Below are 18,719 nucleotides of genomic sequence, written 5' to 3'. Positions count from 1 at the left end.
GGTTTCCGTCTTTGTGTTTACTACTCTCCCACAGCAAATCCATTAGTGTCTCCTCAGAAGTAACTGAGGTCCTCTGGGTTAAAATGGGGGCTGCTTTCCCTCTTTGTGTTCTCCCCACCTTCCTTCCCAGCATAAGCACAACTGTGTCTACTTGGAAGTAACTCCCATTGTGCTCAATGAGGCTTGCTCCTGAAATGCAGGTGCATCTGGACTTTCAGGGGAAAGGAGGGGAGAGGGGGGAAGCCTCTCTTCACAGCAAAGCAGATTCCTTTTTAAAAATCCGGTACTCTTCCATTAGCTTCTCCTTCCGTTGTCCTGGAAACATGGATGAGGAGGCGGGAACACTGATGAGGGTAATCAGACCCAACTCAGACTCCACCCAGCCATCAAAAAAATAATTCAATTAGAGCTCAGTGGAAACAGCACAGAGCCCCAGACTACAGTGGTGATAAGCTGGATCTTTAAGGGCTGTGGAAACAGGAAAAGGTCAAGATGCGATTGGGGAAACATAGCAACAACGTTGCAAACAAAGTGAAGCAGATAGCGTGGAAACACCCCTACTCTTTGCATTTTGTTTTGAACTGTCTGTTTTGGCGATCTTCCTTTCAGTGGAGAAATGATGATGCAATCTAGTGGTCATAAGAAGAGTTTTTTGCATTAGATTATGCTAACTGTTAATGAGATAAAATGAGGAATAAATTAAATGTTTAGGAAAAATTACCAATTGCACCCTCATCAGATTCTGTAATATAATTGTTTCTTTGATTGTTGGCATAGAAATGAGTTTCTTCGTGTCGTAAGCCTGTTGAAATAAAAAACACATTGTGGAGAAAAGGTAAGAGCAACTTAAGGTATAATCCTATGCATGTTTAGACAGAAAGAAGTCCTACAACTCCCAGCATTCCCCAGCCAGCCAGCACTGCTGGCTGGGGAATACCGGGAGTTGTAGGACTTTTTTCTTTCCTAAACAAGCACAGGATTGTCTCCTTAGTGATAGTGAAGAACCAATTTTTGCACATAGTTGAAGCATTCTGAAGATATCTGTGGAAACTACCATCTTTTCCAGATGAAAACCATACAGGCCTTCCGTGATTGAGATTGTGATGTTATGCAAAAGTCATAATGTGTGTTTAATAGTATGTGTGTTTAATAGTCAAGTATCACTAATAAAACCAAAACTTACCATCATACTAATTAAAGGAACCTCAGACAAGCCTTTGGCAGAGAAGGCTGTTGTTGTTCAGTCATTCAGTCGTGTCCGACTCTTCGTGACCCCATAGCACGCCAGGCCTTCCTGTCCTCCGCTCTCTCCCAGAGTGTGCTCAAGTTCATATTCATTGCATCGGTGATGCTATCTAGCCATCTCATCCTCTGCCGTCCCCTTCTCCTTTTGCCTTCAATCTTTCCCAGCATCAGGGTCTTTTCCAGGGAGTTTTCTCTTCGCATTAGGTGGCCAAAATATTTGAGCTTCAGCTTCAAGTATCTGTCCTTCCAATGAGCACTCAGGGTTGATTTCCTTTAGGATTGACTGATTTGACCTCCTTGCAGTCCAGGGGACTTGTAAGGGTCTTCGCCAGCACCACAGTTCGAAAGCATCAATTCTTCGGCGCTCAGCCTTCCTTATAGTCCAGCTCTTGCAGCCGTACGTTGCTACTGAGAAAACCATAGCTTTGATTATACAAACCTTTGTCAGCAAGGTGATGTCTCTCCTTCTTACTATGCTGTCTAGGTTTGCCATAGCTTTCCTCCCAAGGAGCAAGCGCCTTTTAATTTCATGGCTACAGTCACCGTCTACAGTGATCTTGGAGCCCAAGAAAATAAAATCTGTCACTGCTTCCATTTCTTCCCCTTCTATATGCCAGGAAGTGATGGGGCCAGTTGCCATGATCTTAGTTTTTTTAATGTTGCATTTCAAACCAGCTTTTTCACTCTCCACTTTCACCCTCAACAAGAGGCTCTTGAGATCCTCTTCGCTTTCTGCCATTAGGGTGGTATCGTCTGCGTATCTGAGGTTGTTGATAATTCTCCCAGCAATCTTAATTCCGACCTGTGATTCATCCAACCCGGCGTTTCTCATGATGTACTCTGCATATAAATTAAATAAGCAGGGCAACAATATACAGCCTTGTCGTACTCCTTTCCCAATTTGGAACCAATCGGTTGTTCCGTGTCCGGTTCTTACTGTTGCTTCTTGACCGTCGTACAGGTTTCTCAGGAGACAGGTAAGGTGGTCTGGTACTCCCATCTCTTTCAGAATTTGCCACAGTTTGTTGTGATCCACACAATCAAAGGCTTGAGCATAGTCAATGAAGCAGAAATAGAAGTTTTTCTGGAATTCTCTTGCTTTCTCCATGATCCAACGAATGTTGGCGATTTGATCTCTAGTTTCTCTAACTCTTCGAAACCCAGCTTGTACTTCTGGTAGTTCTCGGTTCACATACTGCTGAAGCCTAGCTTGTAGGATTTTGACCATAACCTTGCTGGCATGTGAAATGAGCGCAATTGTACGGTAGTTCGAACACTCTTTGGCATTGCCCTTCCTTGGAAATGGAATGTAAACTGACCTTTTCCAGTCTTGTGGCCACTGTTGAGTGTTCCAAATTTGTTGGCATATTGAGTACAGCACTTGAACAGCATCATCTTTTAGGATTTTAAATAGCTCAGCTGGAATACTGTCATCTCCGCTAGCTTTGTTGTTAGTAATGCTTCCTAAGGCCCACTTGACTTCACTCTCTAGGATGTCCGGCTCAAGTTCAGTGACTGCACTATCGTGGCTATCAGGGACATTAAGATCTTTCCTGTATAGTTCTTCTGTGTATTCTTTCCACCTCTTCTTAATCTCATCTGCTTCTGTTAGATCCCTGCCTTCTTTGTCCTTTATCATGTCTGTCTTTGCACAAAACGTTCCCTTGATATCTCCGATTTTCTTGAAAAGATCTCGTCTTTCCCATCCCATTTGCTATGATCAGCGTGTTCTCTTGGCAAAACTCTTAGCCTTTGTCCTGCTTCATTTTATACACCAAGGCCATGCTTGCCTGTTATCCCGGTTATTTCTTGACTTCCTACTTTAGCATTCCAGTCCCCTATGATGAAAAGGACATCTTTTTTTGGTGTTAGTTCTAGAAGGTGTTGTAGGTCTTCATAGAACTGATCAACCTCAGCTTCTTCGGCCTCAGTGGTTGGGGCATAGACTTGAATTACTGTGATGTTGAATGGTTTGCCTTGGATTCGTACTGAGATCATTCTATCGTTTTTGAGATTGTCCCCCAGTACTGCTTTTCCCACCCTTTTGTTGACTATGAGTGCTACTCCATTTCTTCTACGGGATTCTTGCCCACAGATTCTTGCCATATAATGGCCACCTGAATTAAATTCGCCCATGCTTGTCCATTTTAGTTCGCTGATTCCCAAGATGTCCATGTTCCATCTCGCCATCTCATGTTTGACCACCTCCAGCTTACCTTGATTCATTGATCTTACATTCCAGGTTCCTAAACAATATTGTTCTTTACAGCATCGGATTTTCTTTTCACCACCAGACACATCCACAGCTGAGTGTCCTTTCGGCTTTGGCCTAGCTGCTTCACTCTTTCTGGCGCTACTTGGAAATTCCCTCTGCTCTTCCCCAGTAGTATATTGGACACCTTCCGACCTGAGGGTCTCATCTTCTGGCGTTGTATCTTTTAGCCTTGTGATACGTTCCATGGAGTTTTCTTGGCAAGAATACTGGAGTGGGTTGCCATTTCCTTCTCCAGTGGACCACATTTTGTCAGAACTCTCTGCCATGACCTGTCTGTCTTGGGTGGCCCTGCACGGCATAGTTTATGGCTTCACTGAGTTACGCAAGCCCCTTTGCCAGAACAAGGCAGTGATCCATACAAGCATAATTGCTTCTGCAAATCTGCATCTATTTATAGCTGAATCTGAACTAAAGTTTGTCATGCTTAAGTTATTGTCCCATTGTAATCGGTGAGGCTTAAACACAATTAACTAATTTGATTGGATGCATGTTGCCCAATCCAGATCTAGTCATACTTAAAAGGTGTTTACATGAGACCAGTTATGTGAGAAGGTGGATGGGCGTTTCAATGCCCATTGCAATGTGCATCCTGTTCAAAGCAATGCATTGTATGTAGACTACATCCTCATGCATACTGGCTGCTTTTGATCCAGCAAGCAATATGTCCACTGAAGTGTGTTTACACTCATGGATGTCCTCAGATAAACTGGTATAAAGATTATATTTGGGGTTAATTATATTTTAAAAATTTCCATATAAAAAAACAATTCTACCTTTATTTTGTCCTTTGGGTCCCACTGTCCACGATCCATGACTTTTAATCCTCTGTTCCAGGCATTCTTCACTACTTGAAATCTCTAGGTCACAGAATGAAGTGTCTTCTGTATCACTACCTAAGAGCCCCAACCCCCCGAAATTACACAAACATGTCAGACACTACAAATATATCAGCCTTAAATTATGAGTACTTTTAAAGCACTTAATTCTTGCATGTTTTTGTTAAAATTTATAACTACTGTCATATCAATTAAAGTCCTTAGTACAACCAAAATATTAAGAGAGGTACATTTATTGATCCATATGATATTACTGGTAGTCAGTAGCCACATGCCAATACCATAAACTTTGCTGCTACACTTCCAATTGCACAACAAGGCATGCTCTCTGTTCAGGTTTAAAACTAAAGAGAGCGTTCCAGCTGAACGTGTGGTTTTTTTGTCTGCACTTAAATGGCTGCCTTTGATTGAGGCTATGGAGTATGTAGGTTCATTACTCTAATATATATATGAAAATGCAGAATGTGATTATTTAAGAAGGTCTTAAAAACTGGCTTTAGGGAATACTGGATTGTATCCAATGGTGTCCCTCCGCTAGAGCAAAACTTCTACTGGTTTCATCCTCATGTAAATGTCAAATCGAATACTTTGATTCTGGTTGTGCTTTGTGTATTTGTTGCACAAGGTGTTACACAACTCATTAAGACTTCATTACGTGAAGTACTGCTTGTGTACTGCTAGCAGTTGTTCCACTAGCACTTGCACAATGCCACTTGTTGTGGTTTTTCTGCTAGCGTAGTTTTGGATACAACTTACTGATATAAAGCCTGTTTAAAGAAAAATATCAAGACCTATGCACTGAGTTAGCGTGACAGATTTGAATTCATTTTTAAAAAAATGTTGCATGGGCTCAAGTCTGTTTGAACATAATCAGTTACTCAGCGGTGAGAGAAATACACTCTTCACTTGCTCAGGTCACTTTCATCTGTTTTGATTTCATATATTTGAAGTTTGAGCCCTGGCATGGAAAACAGATGCTGGGACTGAGCCCTGGCACAAATTAAGCTTTGATTGAGTTTCACTGAAATGACATCAGATTATTGTAATGTTTGCTAGGGATGCTTATAGCAATTAACAACTTAAATTCTAAATAATGTAAGCTCTCTAGTTAATATTACTGAAACTAATTACCCGATAAATCTAAATCCGCTGCTTTTCCTTCTAAGAAGATGGAGAATCTTGCACAGTCTGACTTTCCTCCTATTGCTTTTTTGTATTCCATTTTTTTATTTCTATATTGAAAATAGAAATACAGCAAAGAGGTTTAATTGAATGTTAACAGCAAGCATGGATGTGATTAACAGTGCAATTCTGTACATGCCTCCTCAGAAGTAAATCCCCCTGAATTCAATGAAGCTTGCTCCCATGTAAGTGAGTATAGGATTCACAGTGTATAGGTGCACCATGAATGTTTGTTTCTTAAATTCATGATAAGAATATTCATTTGATCTGTATTTAAAGTTTAGGTATACTGGTTTACATACTAACCTACTGGAAGAACAGGAACATGTTTGTTTACTTGATAACTGTATTTTTAGTCTAGGATGTATAATAATATGTTCCTTTGCAGAATTTCCCAACTCCTGAAGAAAACAGTGATCTGAAGGATAAGCTAAACTTCCTATGAGAAAAAAATACAAGGGGAAAAAGTTAATTAGTGGATGACTTCTAATACAATTATTTCACTTGTTGATTAAAACACATACATTTGCTTTTTTAATCTCGCTCTACCTTGTTCTTTCAATACAGTGAAACGAGCTGTGTTGGATTTTTGATTGTTGGTATTGTAGGGATTGGCTGGAGGTGGAGATTTCATTTCCCAATAGCTTAAATTCCTGATGGGGAAAAAAATTATGATATGGGTGCAATACATATCAGAAGGGATCAGCAGTTACGTAACAGGCATAACAAAGTCACTTTTCCCCTTGTTTCCAAGCCTTGATTATTTTTGCAGTCAGCTTTTGAAGTATTTCTCTAGAATCATGAGTACTAAAACTCTACTGAAGGCTGGGATTCTTGAATATCTAATGAGTTAAAGAGTTATTCTAAACTTAAGTTAACTTGATGACAATTCCTCTCACTAAATACCCTTTAAATGTACAATTAATAACTAACACTTATCAAATGTATAAAGAAAAGTGAAACTACAGAAAAGTGATGCCAACATTTTATAAACTTGTATCATGTATCTCCAGGGTATCCTGTCTTCTCATGATGTGGCCAAAGGACTTCAGTTTTGCCTTTAATATCATTCCCTCAAGTGAGCAGTCTGGCTTTATTTCCTGGAGTATGGACAGGTTTGATCTTCTTGCAGTCCAAGGCACTCTCAGAATTTTCCTCCAGCACCACAGTTCAAAAGCATCTATCTTCCTTTGCTCAGCCTTCCTTATGGTCCAGCTCTCGCAGCCATAGGTTACTACGGGGAATACCATTGCTTGAACTATGTGGACCTTTGTTGTCAGTGTGATGTCTCTGCTCTTCACTATTTTATCAAGATTTGTCATTGCTGTCCTCCCAAGAAGTAAACGTCTTCTGATTTCCTGGCTGCAGTCAGCATCTGCAGTAATCTTTGCGCCTAGAAAGACAAAGTCTGTCACTGCCTCCATGTTTTCTCCCTCTATTTGCTAGTGATCAATCAAGTTGGTTGCCATAATCTTGGTTTTTTTGAGGCTTAACTGCAACCCAGCTTTTGCACTTTCTTCTTTCACCTTCGTCATGAGGTTCCTCAGCTCCTCCTCGCTTTCAGCCATCAAACTGGTATCATCTGCATATCGGAGATTGTTAAAGTTTCTTCCAGCAATTTTAACTTCAGCCTTGGATTCATCAAGGCCAGCACGTCGCATGATGTGTTCTGCGTACAGGTTGAATAGGTAGGGTGAGAGTATACAACCCTGCCGTACTTCTTTCCCAATCTTAAACCAGTCTGTTGATCCGTGGTCTGTTCTTACCGTTGCTACTTGATCGTTATACAGATTCCTCAGGAGGCAGACAAGATGACTTGGTATCCCCATACCACCAAGAACTTGCCACAATTTGTGATGATCCACACAGTCAAAGGCTTTAGAATAGTCAATAAAACAGAAATAGATGTTTTTCTGAAACTCCCTGGCTTTCTCCATTATCCAGCGGATATTGGCAATTTGGTCTTTAGTTCCTCTGCCTTTTCTAAACCCAGCTTGTACATCTGGCAATTCTCGTTCCATGAATTGTTGGAGTCTACCTTGCAAGATCTTGAGCATTTCCGTACTGGCATGTGAAAGAAGTGCCACTGTTCGATAGTTTGAACATTCTTTGGTGCTTCCCTTTTTGGTATGGGGATATAAGTTGATCTTTTCCAATCTGGTGGCCATTCTTGTGTTTTCCAAATTTGCTGGCATATGGCATGCATCACCTTGACAGCATCATCTTGCAAGATTTTAAACAGTTCAGCTGGGATACCGTCATCTCCTGCTGCCTTATTAGCAATGCTTCTTAAAGCCCATTCAACCTCACCCTTCAGGATGTCTGGCTCTAGCTCACTGACCACACCGTCAAATCTATCCCCGATATTATTATCCTTCCTATACAGATCTTCCATATATTCTTACCACCTTTTCTTGATCTCTTCTGCTTCTGTTAGGTCCTTGCCATCTTTGTTTTTGATCATACCCATTTTTGCCCTGAATTTACCTCCGATGTTTCTAATTTTCTGGAAGAGGTCTCTTGTCCTTCCTGTTCTATTATCTTCTTCCGCTTCCACGCATTGCTTGTTTAAAAATAATTCCTTATCTCTTCTGGCTAACCTCTGGAATTTTGCATTTAATTGGGCATCTCTCCCCCTTTCACTGTTGCCTTTTGCTTTCCTTCTTTCTTGGGCTGCTTCCAGTGTCTCAGCAGACAGCCATCTTGCCTTCTTGGTTTTCTTTTTCTTTGGGACGTTTTTTGTTGCCGCCTCCCAAACAATATTGCGAACTTCTGTCCATAGTTCTTCCGGGACCATATCTACTAAATCTAGTCCCTGAAATCTATTCTTCACCTCCACTGCATATTCATGAGGAATATTAGTGAGCTCATATCTAACTGATCTGTGGGTCTTCCCTATTCTCTTTAGTCTGATTCTAAATTGTGCAATAAGAAGTTCGTGATCTGAACTACAATCAGCTCCAGTTGATTGTAGTTCAACTTGTAAAATACAATAGTTGCATGTATTTTAACGTAGTGCAGGGCCCCGAATACTGTGCCTGTGAAGCTCTCCCCTCCCCCATTAATTAATTAATTAAAATTAATTTTAATTTTATTAAAATTAATTATTTTTAATAAAAAACTTTAAAACGTTTGGGCACCAGGTTCTTCTTCCTGTTCCTGAACCTGCTGCTGATCAGCTCTTCAGTGGGCAGGAAGAGAAGGAAATAGTTGCTTCCTGGCTACATCCAATCTTCCATCCCTGCAGACCTTCCCCCTTTGTTTTCTCTATGAGCATCGCTGCACCACCCTAAAATCCTGCATTTAAAACAGAGCTTTCTGCTTCTGTTTTAAATGCAGGATCACGACTGACTCCCTTTACACATGCTTCCTTTCCCCCCTCCCCCCTTATCTGAGTCTTCCATATGTTTCATTAAACAGCCACTAGATGGTACTGTGGTCTAGCTCCTCTTATTGCAGCTTTTCCCTTTTCACAAGGGAACTAGGGATGGGAGAGAATTTCCCCCCGAAACTTCAGGGAGCCGAGTGCCAACGCATTCGGTCCTCCGAAGGTTCGGGGAGAAATTCTCCGCCCCCCCGCCCCCCCTCCCGGGATGGGACTTACCTTTCACGAATGTCGCTCCCGGCGGCGGGTCCCAGCGGCGGTTTGGCAGGTCTTTGTCAGCGGCGGGGGCGGCAGCCGGTCTTTTGACCGGCTGCCGCCGCCGCCATTACAAGAAAAGTAAAAAAACAAAACAAAACGCCCCTGTGATAGGCTACGTAACGATTAACGTAGCCTATCACGGCTAGATTTGCAAAGTCAGCCGTGATAGGCTACGTTAATCGTCACATAGCCTATCACGGGTGACTTAAAAAAAAAAAAAAGCGCATACGCTAATGGCGGCCCCCATAGGGAGCCGCCATTTACGTTCCTTATTTGGTCCTTGTAGTCTATGTAAAGATTTACGTAGACTACAGGGACCAAATAAGGAACGCAAATGGCGGCTCCCTATGGGGGCCGCCATTTGCGTACGCGCTTTTTTTTTTCTTTCAAAGTCACCCGTGATAGGCTACGTGACGATTAACGTAGCCTATCACGGCTGACTTTGCAGATCTAGCCGTGATAGGCTACGTAAATCGTTACGTAGCCTATCACGGGGCTTTTTTTTTTTCTTTTGAAGTTCGCGGCCGGGGAGACGGGGCGCTTCTCCCCGGCCTGAATTTCGGCCGGGCGAGGCGGGAAGCCTCCCCCCCGGCCTGAATTTCGGCCGGGCGAGGCGGGAAGCCTCCCCCACACCGCGAAGCAAGCTGCGAGACCAGGTAAGTGACTTTCGTACATCCCTAAGGGAACTCAAGCTAAACTCAAGCAGAGTAATTTGATAGCTCATTATCTCCAATCTTTTTAAAAAAATGAATAGAAGTAATTTAGTGCGGGAGATGCCCTGGAGGTTACCGACATCATCTAAAGGGCCCGCAAACCTCATGAGTAACCAATCTCAATAGCAGGATAAAAGCTTCATGTGAAGAAGCCCTCTCTCTCTCTCCACTCACAGCCTCTAGCTGCCTATTTGTCTCTACTCACAGCCTCTAGCTGCCTATTTATCTCCTTCCTAACCTCAGTCTTTCTTTCCCCTCTACCCATTTGCCTTGCTTTTTCGCCCTTCCTCGCAGCCTGTAGCCTCACTATTTCCACACACACACACACACACACACACACATATACACACACCCCTACCTCTTTTGACTAGCCAGGCCCCCATGGGAGCCATTATGTGACTATCCACATCCTCCATGGGAGCTATTTTGTGGTGGTGCCCAGAGCAGCTTCTCAAATTCTTAAACATGCCCATGGGTCTAAAAAGCTTGGGGACACCTGACATAGTTAACCCTAATTGTAATGTATTTTCCAACTGTTCCCTTGATTCTTACCTGCAGATTGTTGCTTTCACCAGCACAAGAGTTGCACACTAGGTGCTTAAAGAAAGACAATAGACACCTGATAATTCAGCAACTTTAAATGGTGATAGTTCTAAATTAAGATTCAATTATTCCATGTGGGGAATAATTGTAATCGAAGTTTCATGGAGCAGGATTATGTCCTTGTTGTATTGCCAGGTATGATTCATACTATTGCCCTCAGTAGCTAGCAAATTGAACTACTTTGCTATGGGGAAACTGAGGTCTGAACTAGACTTGATTTGATATGTGCAGTGACATCTTTTAGAACAGCCTTTATTTTTTCAAGCTTTCAGTAGGCACATGTGTCCCAAAGAATATCCCTAGCAGACATAATTTTATCAAAATTATATTTTTTTACAAAAAAATAAGAAAAGGCAACCAGTGATGTTCAAAAGTTTGCATTGCTTTTCTTTGACAATAGGATTTTTTTTGGTGCTGAGCAAGAGTTGTTTTAGTTTTAAGGGAGAAGGCCAAAGAGAGGAGTGTGGTTAGAACAGGAAAGGTCAGTGCCAAATAGAGCCCACTGATACTTGCCCAAGGGCCCACAAAAACCTGGAGCTGGCCCTGTTGATCATGTAGTACCCTGGGCATAGTCAAGGGTTAAGGTTAATTGCTGGGTTCCGCATCCAGCCATATGTAATATATTTTGGAACCTCTGACATTGGAAACTTACCCATCTGTGTTTTCTTGATCATTCTGATTTGTCATAAGCGATCTATGGGATTGCAGCTCTTCGACTTTTTTGTTAGGTGAAAAGGAGCAATGCTGTATTACAAAACACAACATACTATATTTACAAAGAGCTACATGATTTACACTGCCAGCACCTGTTCAAGTAGTGTACAGAGAGTCCATCACATTTATTTGAATGACAGCAGTTTAATTGTGATTTAGCGAACTGTAATTTATTTGAACTACCTTTGGTAAAGCAAGCAGATAAACATTAAGTAAAAATATAAAATGGACTTACATGGGTAGATTGCTTATTTGTTGGCAGCCCTGACTTTTCCAGAGGCTCCACTATTTTTTTACATGCATTTTTCTTTTGCAGCTCTAGCTGGCTAAGGAAGGAAAATATGTGTCTTTAACAACAACTTAATTAATTTTGATATTTTGTAAAATTAAAAAATGAGTTATATATTCCCTAAATAAACAATTGTTTGTTTGTGGATGTTGCAGATCTGAAGGACGAGCAGGTTGAGCTGGTATAAACAGAGAATAAAATCATATTCTGTGTTTTGTACTACCTTCCTCAATCCCATATCTCATATTTATAGAGTTGCTTCAATACCAAGCAGTTTCAGTGAATATTCTAATTTTTGTGAGCTGCCCAGAGAGCTTTGGCTATTGGGCGGTATAGAAATGAAATTAATGAATACATAAGTAAATAAATAAATAAATGTTTTGTTGGTTTATAATGAACCTTTAACTACAATCCTAAACACATTTACATGAAAATGTCTGACTGCAATCAACTATCTACATAACAGCCACAGTCTAAAGAACTGTGCAACCAATCTGTGAACCTGAGAGAAGTTGGACTTGTATTTCTCAAAAAGCAGCTCCCCATGATACATGGCAAATGAAACAATTTCATATAAACAGTTTGTGATATAGCATGATGATCAGCTGTTCATAGGGGGAAAAGTTAAATTACATTGGGTATGGGTAAACCTTTGGCCATACCTAAAATAGCTCTTTGGATCTTAATCAATGCATTCAGATTTGGGCTGTTAGATTAGGTTTGCTTTAATTCACTGATGGCAAAAACCATAGGCCTATGCGCTCTCTTCTTGCGCACAGCTTCTCTTCCAGTTTGCACATTAGTGCTGACCATTATTTGCTGAGACATTTGAGATGGCAGGCACTTGTTCTCCAAACCAGAGGCTAAAACCAACATTATGCAAGTGGACATCTGCTCACACATCTGGAGTTTCCCCATCCCTCCCCCCCCCCGCACTCCTCTATCACCACCCCAAATCTCCATGGGGAGAGATAATCAACTAGCAGAGTCCATTCCGCTGGTGGAAAGACACCATTTGATACAACCTCAGAACTGGAAACTCACTTACCATTCTGGTTTGGAGGGTAAGCAGTAATCATTGCTTACCAATTTGTGAGAAGGTGGGTGCAAGCCTGTGGCTTGTTTCATGCCTGCTGCTAAACCATGGTCCAAAGGATCGTCTGAAATGAGTCAATGGCTAACACATTATGATTCTAATTAATAACCATTTTCACTGGATTTTATAAAGCTCAACACTTACTCCTGATGGCAGATGTCATCCCTTCCAGCTTGGTTAGGTTGTTGATATATCCTCTGTGGAATTACCTCCACAGGATAACTTCTATTCTCTCCATACTTCTCTGTCTTAAAAACATTCATACCCACAGCGATCTTATGTGGATACTCACAGATGTTTGAAATCACTGGACACTATAGGAAAGAACCGTATGGGGAGTGGATAATGCACAATATATGATCTACTTAGGAACTTCCTAAATTGATAGCAATTAAACAATACTGAAGGGTGCTGTATTTTTTCACTGTAGAACAATGCAGTCGAAGTGTATACATTCCCCAGTTTCATCTCCAAAACCAACCTGGTATGGCATGGCCAGCCAAAAGCTCTGGATCACTGAGAAATACTGTGATTCTTACTTCTGTTTATTATGGAGAAAGACATAATTTTGAAATGATTTGCCCCAATGTAGTAAAAGGAATCCACTTTTAAAGTTTCAATGTCTACTAAATATCTGATAATCAAGATCAATTCTTTTTCCACTCCTCCTCTGGGCTGAAGAGAATTGTAGTTGACACATCTGGAGGGCACCAGGTTGGGGAAGGCTGCTTTAGAAGGTGAGCAGAGAAGCTGTATCATTTTTTCTGACAATGCAATATTCTACACTTGTTGATACCAAAGGTTCATACAGGGAGACCGTTACTTCTTATTGAGTAATTGGGCAGAATACTGCCTGCATATCCCTCCTTATAACTTCATAAGACAAGGAGCTAGAAGAAACTTACTATTTTTTAAATAAACAAAACCTGAACATTCAGGGAAGGGCTTGGAATATCCCTGAGTGGTACTGCCCTCATGGCAATATTGCTAAATTTTGTGAATGCATTGTACTATCATCATAACATTACAGGAACCCAGTGAAGCAATTACAGTGAAGAGATTGTGTGGGCAAAACCAAGACAAGTTGTTTTTTTACCAGAGCTTAATGGTTTACCTCAGAACAGCTTGAATAGGAGGAAGATACAGATTCACAGGGTGTGAATGAAGATGCCACAAAAGTTGAGGAATGTGGATTGCACATGTTACCAGTCTTCTCTTTGATATCTTCAAGTAGCATCCCAAGCTTAAATATTTCTCCCTCTACTTTTCTAAATCCAATTACAAGATATAAAGTTATATATGATGTGTAATACATATGATGATTCTTCTTCCCTTCATTATAATATTAAGGATACAACAGGATAGGGAAGTAAATGGCATATCAGAAATCAAAGTATTTCAATTGTAAAAACTTGGTGTTAATAATTGCTGAGTACCATGATGCTGAATTACAAAATGAATCAGATGCAGATATAAAAGGGTTCTCCTGGAGACTAGCATATCAGACATAGATACACATTCACATCTGTATTGAGACAAATGTGAAGGGACACATTTTCTAACCTGTGCTAGATTGCCCAAGCTCAAAGTTCAATACATAAGAGTATGCTCCAGTACATATACTCCTGCAAAATCTATGTCTCCATCTACTGGGATCACTTGTTTGTTGTGCTCGTCGTGATTAACCATGCCTGAACCTACCAAATATGCTAATCGGCCTGTTTTCACCACAGCTGGGCTTATTTCTTGTCTCAAAATTTTTCTTGTCTCAATTTTCTTGCAAGAGAAAATTGGCAGTGACACCACCAGCAAGACAGCTCCTGTTCATTTTGGAAATGGGGCTCTTAATGGCCCTGGGGAGATGCTACGTAAAAGATGGCTGCCATGTTTTCCCTGAACAATGCCCTAGTAATGATTCAGCATAATTACATAGTGTCTTCCCAGAGACATTAGCATTCTACTTTTGAAAGCGCACACAATCTGTTTTGTTGGTGGGCACTCGGCTGACCACAGTGGTGCTTTAAACTATAGAAAGAAGGGGGAATTAAAAAGCCTCTGGACAACCTCATAATGCATTTGTAAATACTACTGCCCCCACAAACTTTCTCACCCCAGCACCTGCCCCCCTTCTGATCTTTGCAAGGGTTTTCACCCTCCATGCCACCCCCCGCTCCCCCAACCTGGAATGTGAAGAAAAGTGGGTGTTGGACTACTCAATGCTTTTATAACATAGGCTGCAATCCTATACACGCTTCTCTCTGGAAGCAAGCACCAATGAATTCAATGGAACTTACTTCTACTTAAACGTGTATATGATTGCAGTGTTAAGAACATTATAAAGATATGTTTATTAATGGCTGTATTACTAGTGTATTTAAAAAAATAAAAACTTGACCTGTCAGGATCAAACTCTCTAGTTCTTGTTGATGAGTACTCATAATTTTGGAGGTGTAAAGCACAATGCTTCTCCTTTGTGCTTAAGTAATTCTGTTCCAGTTGGTCCAGTTGCTCTTTTAAAAGTATTAAAAGCTTCAAAAATAAAATATAACAAAATATATTACTTGGGTATTATTTGACAATTTTACTATAGACAATTTGCTTGTTCAATGCTGTCCTTAAACATGTCATTAGCAATAGCTTCAACAGAAACAAGGCAATATAAACACAATACTAAACAAAATTAGACTACATTGACCTTTTAAACTGAGCCCTAGTTCTAGATGCCAAAGCAAAGGCAGCTGCTACATGTGACAGATGAAACCAATTCCTTAAAGACCATTGTAATTTTGCCATTTATTTAAGTCGATGAATGTCTCTTTTTATTTAACTGAATTTTATTAAACACACCACTTGAACAAGATCACTGTACTGAAAGCTCTATGTGCATTTCTCTGTACAGATCCATTGCTGCACCTGCGAGCTACCCTTTTCACTTCAGTGGTAGAGGAGGGAGCACCACACAAAGAAATGTGCACGTGGAGCTGTCCATTCTGCTGGAAGTGAGTAGGATAGCACCTGGGGGCAGGCGAGCTCTGTATGTATACTCACACTTTTGTGTCTGCAACACATCACTGGACCGGGGTGTATGTTTAAATAAATGCCCTCATTCCCACTCAAGAAAATCTCCCAATAACTTTGGAGATAATTTATTCAAGCTATAGTTTTCTTCATGTGCAGACTTGTGCTCAGAGAGCTGCTTCATGAAATCACATGTCTAATATTACCTCTTAATCTAATTTGTGGATGATGAAAAATATTATTAAAAGATCATGATTAACTTGTCCCATTGATTGCAACAGGATCGAAGTTCAACTAACTTAGTTGAGATCAAAGGTAAGCAACCTGATGACTTCCAGGTGTTTTGGACTACCATAAGCCCCAGCTAGCTTGTCCAATGGTCAGGGATTATGAGAATTGTAGTCGAGTATATTTGGAGGGCACTGGGTTACCTGTCCCTGGTCTAAATCCAAGTGTCCCAGGAACATAGGATTTTTCAGATCCCCCCACCCAAAGCTGTAAACACTCCTACGATTTTGAGAGGGGGGACTTCAAGATCCAATCCCTCTACCCACCCCCTCCCCCTCGCAGCTGCCATGGAAACAACTGCAGCATCTGCTTTCTGAGGTCACAAGAGTGACCTCAGATGACCTTCTAGAGGTAAAAAATGGGGCGTTCCAATGGACAGAGGGGAGAGGCCGGGATCTGCAGAATCCTGAGACCTCTCCAGTCCCATACTCAGCAGGGCGACTCCTCTAGAGAGAGACCCATCTACAGGGAAAAAATTAAAAAAGGAGGATGGAGAAACAAAAAATTAAAAAAGGATGATAGAGAGGTTGGCTTCCATCACTCCTCCGACCCTGCTGATCCGAGGCTTTTTACTGGTGGGCAGCAACCTGATATGGTTGCACCCTAAATTGCAAAAACATAATCTTCAAATTTAGTTAATTAGGTTTTTTAATCTACAAAATACATTTACCTGATGGCATTCTTGGGCTGGCAATACATCCTGTGTCATACATTTAGAAAATATTTCCACCTTTAAGAGAAAGGAATGCATTTAATTTCAGCTTTCGGATGTGACTACTAAAAAGGAGGCTAAGTTCCTGATATTTCAAATAGAAGTATTTCATATTACTTTTGCTTTCAGCTCTTTTGTCTGTTCTTTTAGCATCTGAGAAAGCTTTTCTTCTTCTGTTACTTTCTGTGGCAGAGGAGGATTCACAGACGATTGTCTTGCTACATCAGCCAAGGGTAAGGGTGAGACCATTATTCTGGAATGTGATTCTACAAATGAAGAATTAAGAAAGGGATAACATGAAACTGGAATATGTGTACACTATTTCCTTGGCAGAATATGGAGCACAATGACAAACTTGTAAAATAATAGTGATATCCTGATTATTTGGATAGGCCATTTGAATTACCTGAAAGAGGCAATTGAGAGAAACCGAGCATGGGCTTCACAGGAATGGTTACAGGTAGAGCTGTAGATATTTCGGAAATTATTCCAGTACCTTGTGCTTTAATACCAAGGTTTGGTTTATGAGAATTTGAGCAAGGAAGTATCTGTTAAAATATACAAAACCTCATTGTAAAGTACGAAATCAAAATCCATAATGAAAGCATTCACTTGCTTCTTCCTTCCAGTCACAAATAATAACGTGGTCACATTAAACAAACAATATCCAAACTTCTAATTTTTTTAAAATCAGTCTCATCTAAGAGCATGTGGAGTTACACAGCAGCCACCCATTCAAGTTCCATGCCCAAGAAGGTGATATTAGTGACCAACTGATAATTGTTACAACCCTTGGGGGTTCAAAGAGGATTTCTTTAGGAGTGGCCTCCAAATGGTCTCTTTTAAGGTGGCTGGGATTCTCCTACCCACCGCCACCCTCAAAGAGGCATTAATCATCCCTTGGACCCAGTCGGTCATACCCTTCTACAGTTATCCATGAAGGGTAAGTGTCGTGGAAAGGAGCGGTAGCTGTACCCTCCAAGTACTTCGTTCAGAACTGCAGGCTGCAATAACTGAAAATCATCTCACAAACCATGACTAGATAGTACATTGCACACAACAGCAGATTGCACTATAAAATGTGTAGTATCTAAGCCACAAAGGAGCAATTTGATCCTCAAATTGCCTAGGAAACATGTCACAGCATGCTACTGAAGGCTCCCAAACATCACCTTGTGGGCCAAGCTGAAGTAGGCCCTGAACTACTCGGAAAAGCTCTGCTGGATGCCACTCTTTGGTTGCCACAGTGGCAGAGAAGTACTCTCACTACCATTACCACCACAGAGTGGGGAGGGAGATGGAATCCTTATAACAGGGGTGCAGAACCGTAATTGGGTAGAGGGGCCAAATGACCCCTCCACCCAGCTCTCCACAGGCTGTATGACATCAGATGGGCATGGCCACACCCACTTGACATCATTTGCTCCCAAGCCGAGCAGATCTTCCACTTGACACTTGGGCCAGGGATCAAGCTTCACTGTGCACTGGCTTTTCTGGTTAGGACTAAGGCTACTGCTTATACCATAACAAGTTATACCCAACAAAAATTAGCTTGTTTCCATGCTTGTTCCCTAGGAGAAGTGAGTGCACTATAGTCAACAAAAAGTTAAAGCACTTTTAATTTATAAAGATTATAAACAACTTGGAAGTAAGCAGATTACACCATGACTACATCAAGCAGGTTACCCCATGCAATTCATACTAGAGATTCAGAGAGGAAATATTTGGTATTAAGAAAAAGTTCTCCCAAACAATAAACCTGATTCGGGAGACCTACCTTAGCATTAAACCTTAGATGATCAATATGATTCTGAGCCTCTGCTTGTTTTGTCAGCATCTATTATTTCAATGTAATGGAAGATAAAATAACAATATACATGAAAAGCTAAAACTTGATATTGCCTGTAATATCCTCCTCACAGCCAGTGGCTGAGCTGTTACAAAGTCACAGAATATTCATTAAAAGTTCTAATTGCTCAGGATACATCTACGTTCAATAGATTGTTACCAAATAGTGTAAGAGCTGTGAAGGAAAGGTGAGTTTGGTAGGAAAACCCTGACAGAGACATTAGGGTCAGGAGATACTGCATGCTATTAGGCAGGTA

The 18,719-nt window shown here is 41.0% G+C and overlaps 1 protein-coding gene across 2 annotated transcripts in view; it reads right to left on the bottom strand.

Moving 5' to 3' along the window:
- Window positions 1-18,719, bottom strand: part of AKNAD1 (AKNA domain containing 1) — a 29,980-nt gene that overhangs the window by 4,325 nt on the left and 6,936 nt on the right. Inside the window, exons 3-16 of one of the 2 annotated variants that reach the window (XM_084851560.1) lie at window positions 18,392-18,451; window positions 17,021-17,162; window positions 16,732-16,880; window positions 16,573-16,632; window positions 14,992-15,125; window positions 13,711-13,864; window positions 12,741-12,910; window positions 11,447-11,537; window positions 11,150-11,241; window positions 6,088-6,191; window positions 5,845-5,977; window positions 5,488-5,588; window positions 4,294-4,413; window positions 722-802 (exon numbers count right to left, since the gene is read on the bottom strand). In XM_084851560.1, coding sequence (XP_084707686.1) covers window positions 722-802; window positions 4,294-4,413; window positions 5,488-5,588; window positions 5,845-5,977; window positions 6,088-6,191; window positions 11,150-11,241; window positions 11,447-11,537; window positions 12,741-12,910; window positions 13,711-13,864; window positions 14,992-15,125; window positions 16,573-16,632; window positions 16,732-16,880; window positions 17,021-17,162; window positions 18,392-18,451 — 1,591 coding nt within the window. The remainder of the gene's footprint in view (window positions 1-721; window positions 803-4,293; window positions 4,414-5,487; window positions 5,589-5,844; window positions 5,978-6,087; window positions 6,192-11,149; window positions 11,242-11,446; window positions 11,538-12,740; window positions 12,911-13,710; window positions 13,865-14,991; window positions 15,126-16,572; window positions 16,633-16,731; window positions 16,881-17,020; window positions 17,163-18,391; window positions 18,452-18,719) is intronic. The other variant, XM_084851559.1, reaches the window with a different exon arrangement.

This window comes from Heloderma suspectum, chromosome 4 (genome assembly GCF_057233095.1).
Source record: "Heloderma suspectum isolate Gila_16-S chromosome 4, 16-S_ref, whole genome shotgun sequence".
NCBI classification, from domain to species: domain Eukaryota; kingdom Metazoa; phylum Chordata; class Lepidosauria; order Squamata; family Helodermatidae; genus Heloderma; species Heloderma suspectum.
This window is presented reverse-complemented; position numbering and strand designations above follow the sequence as displayed.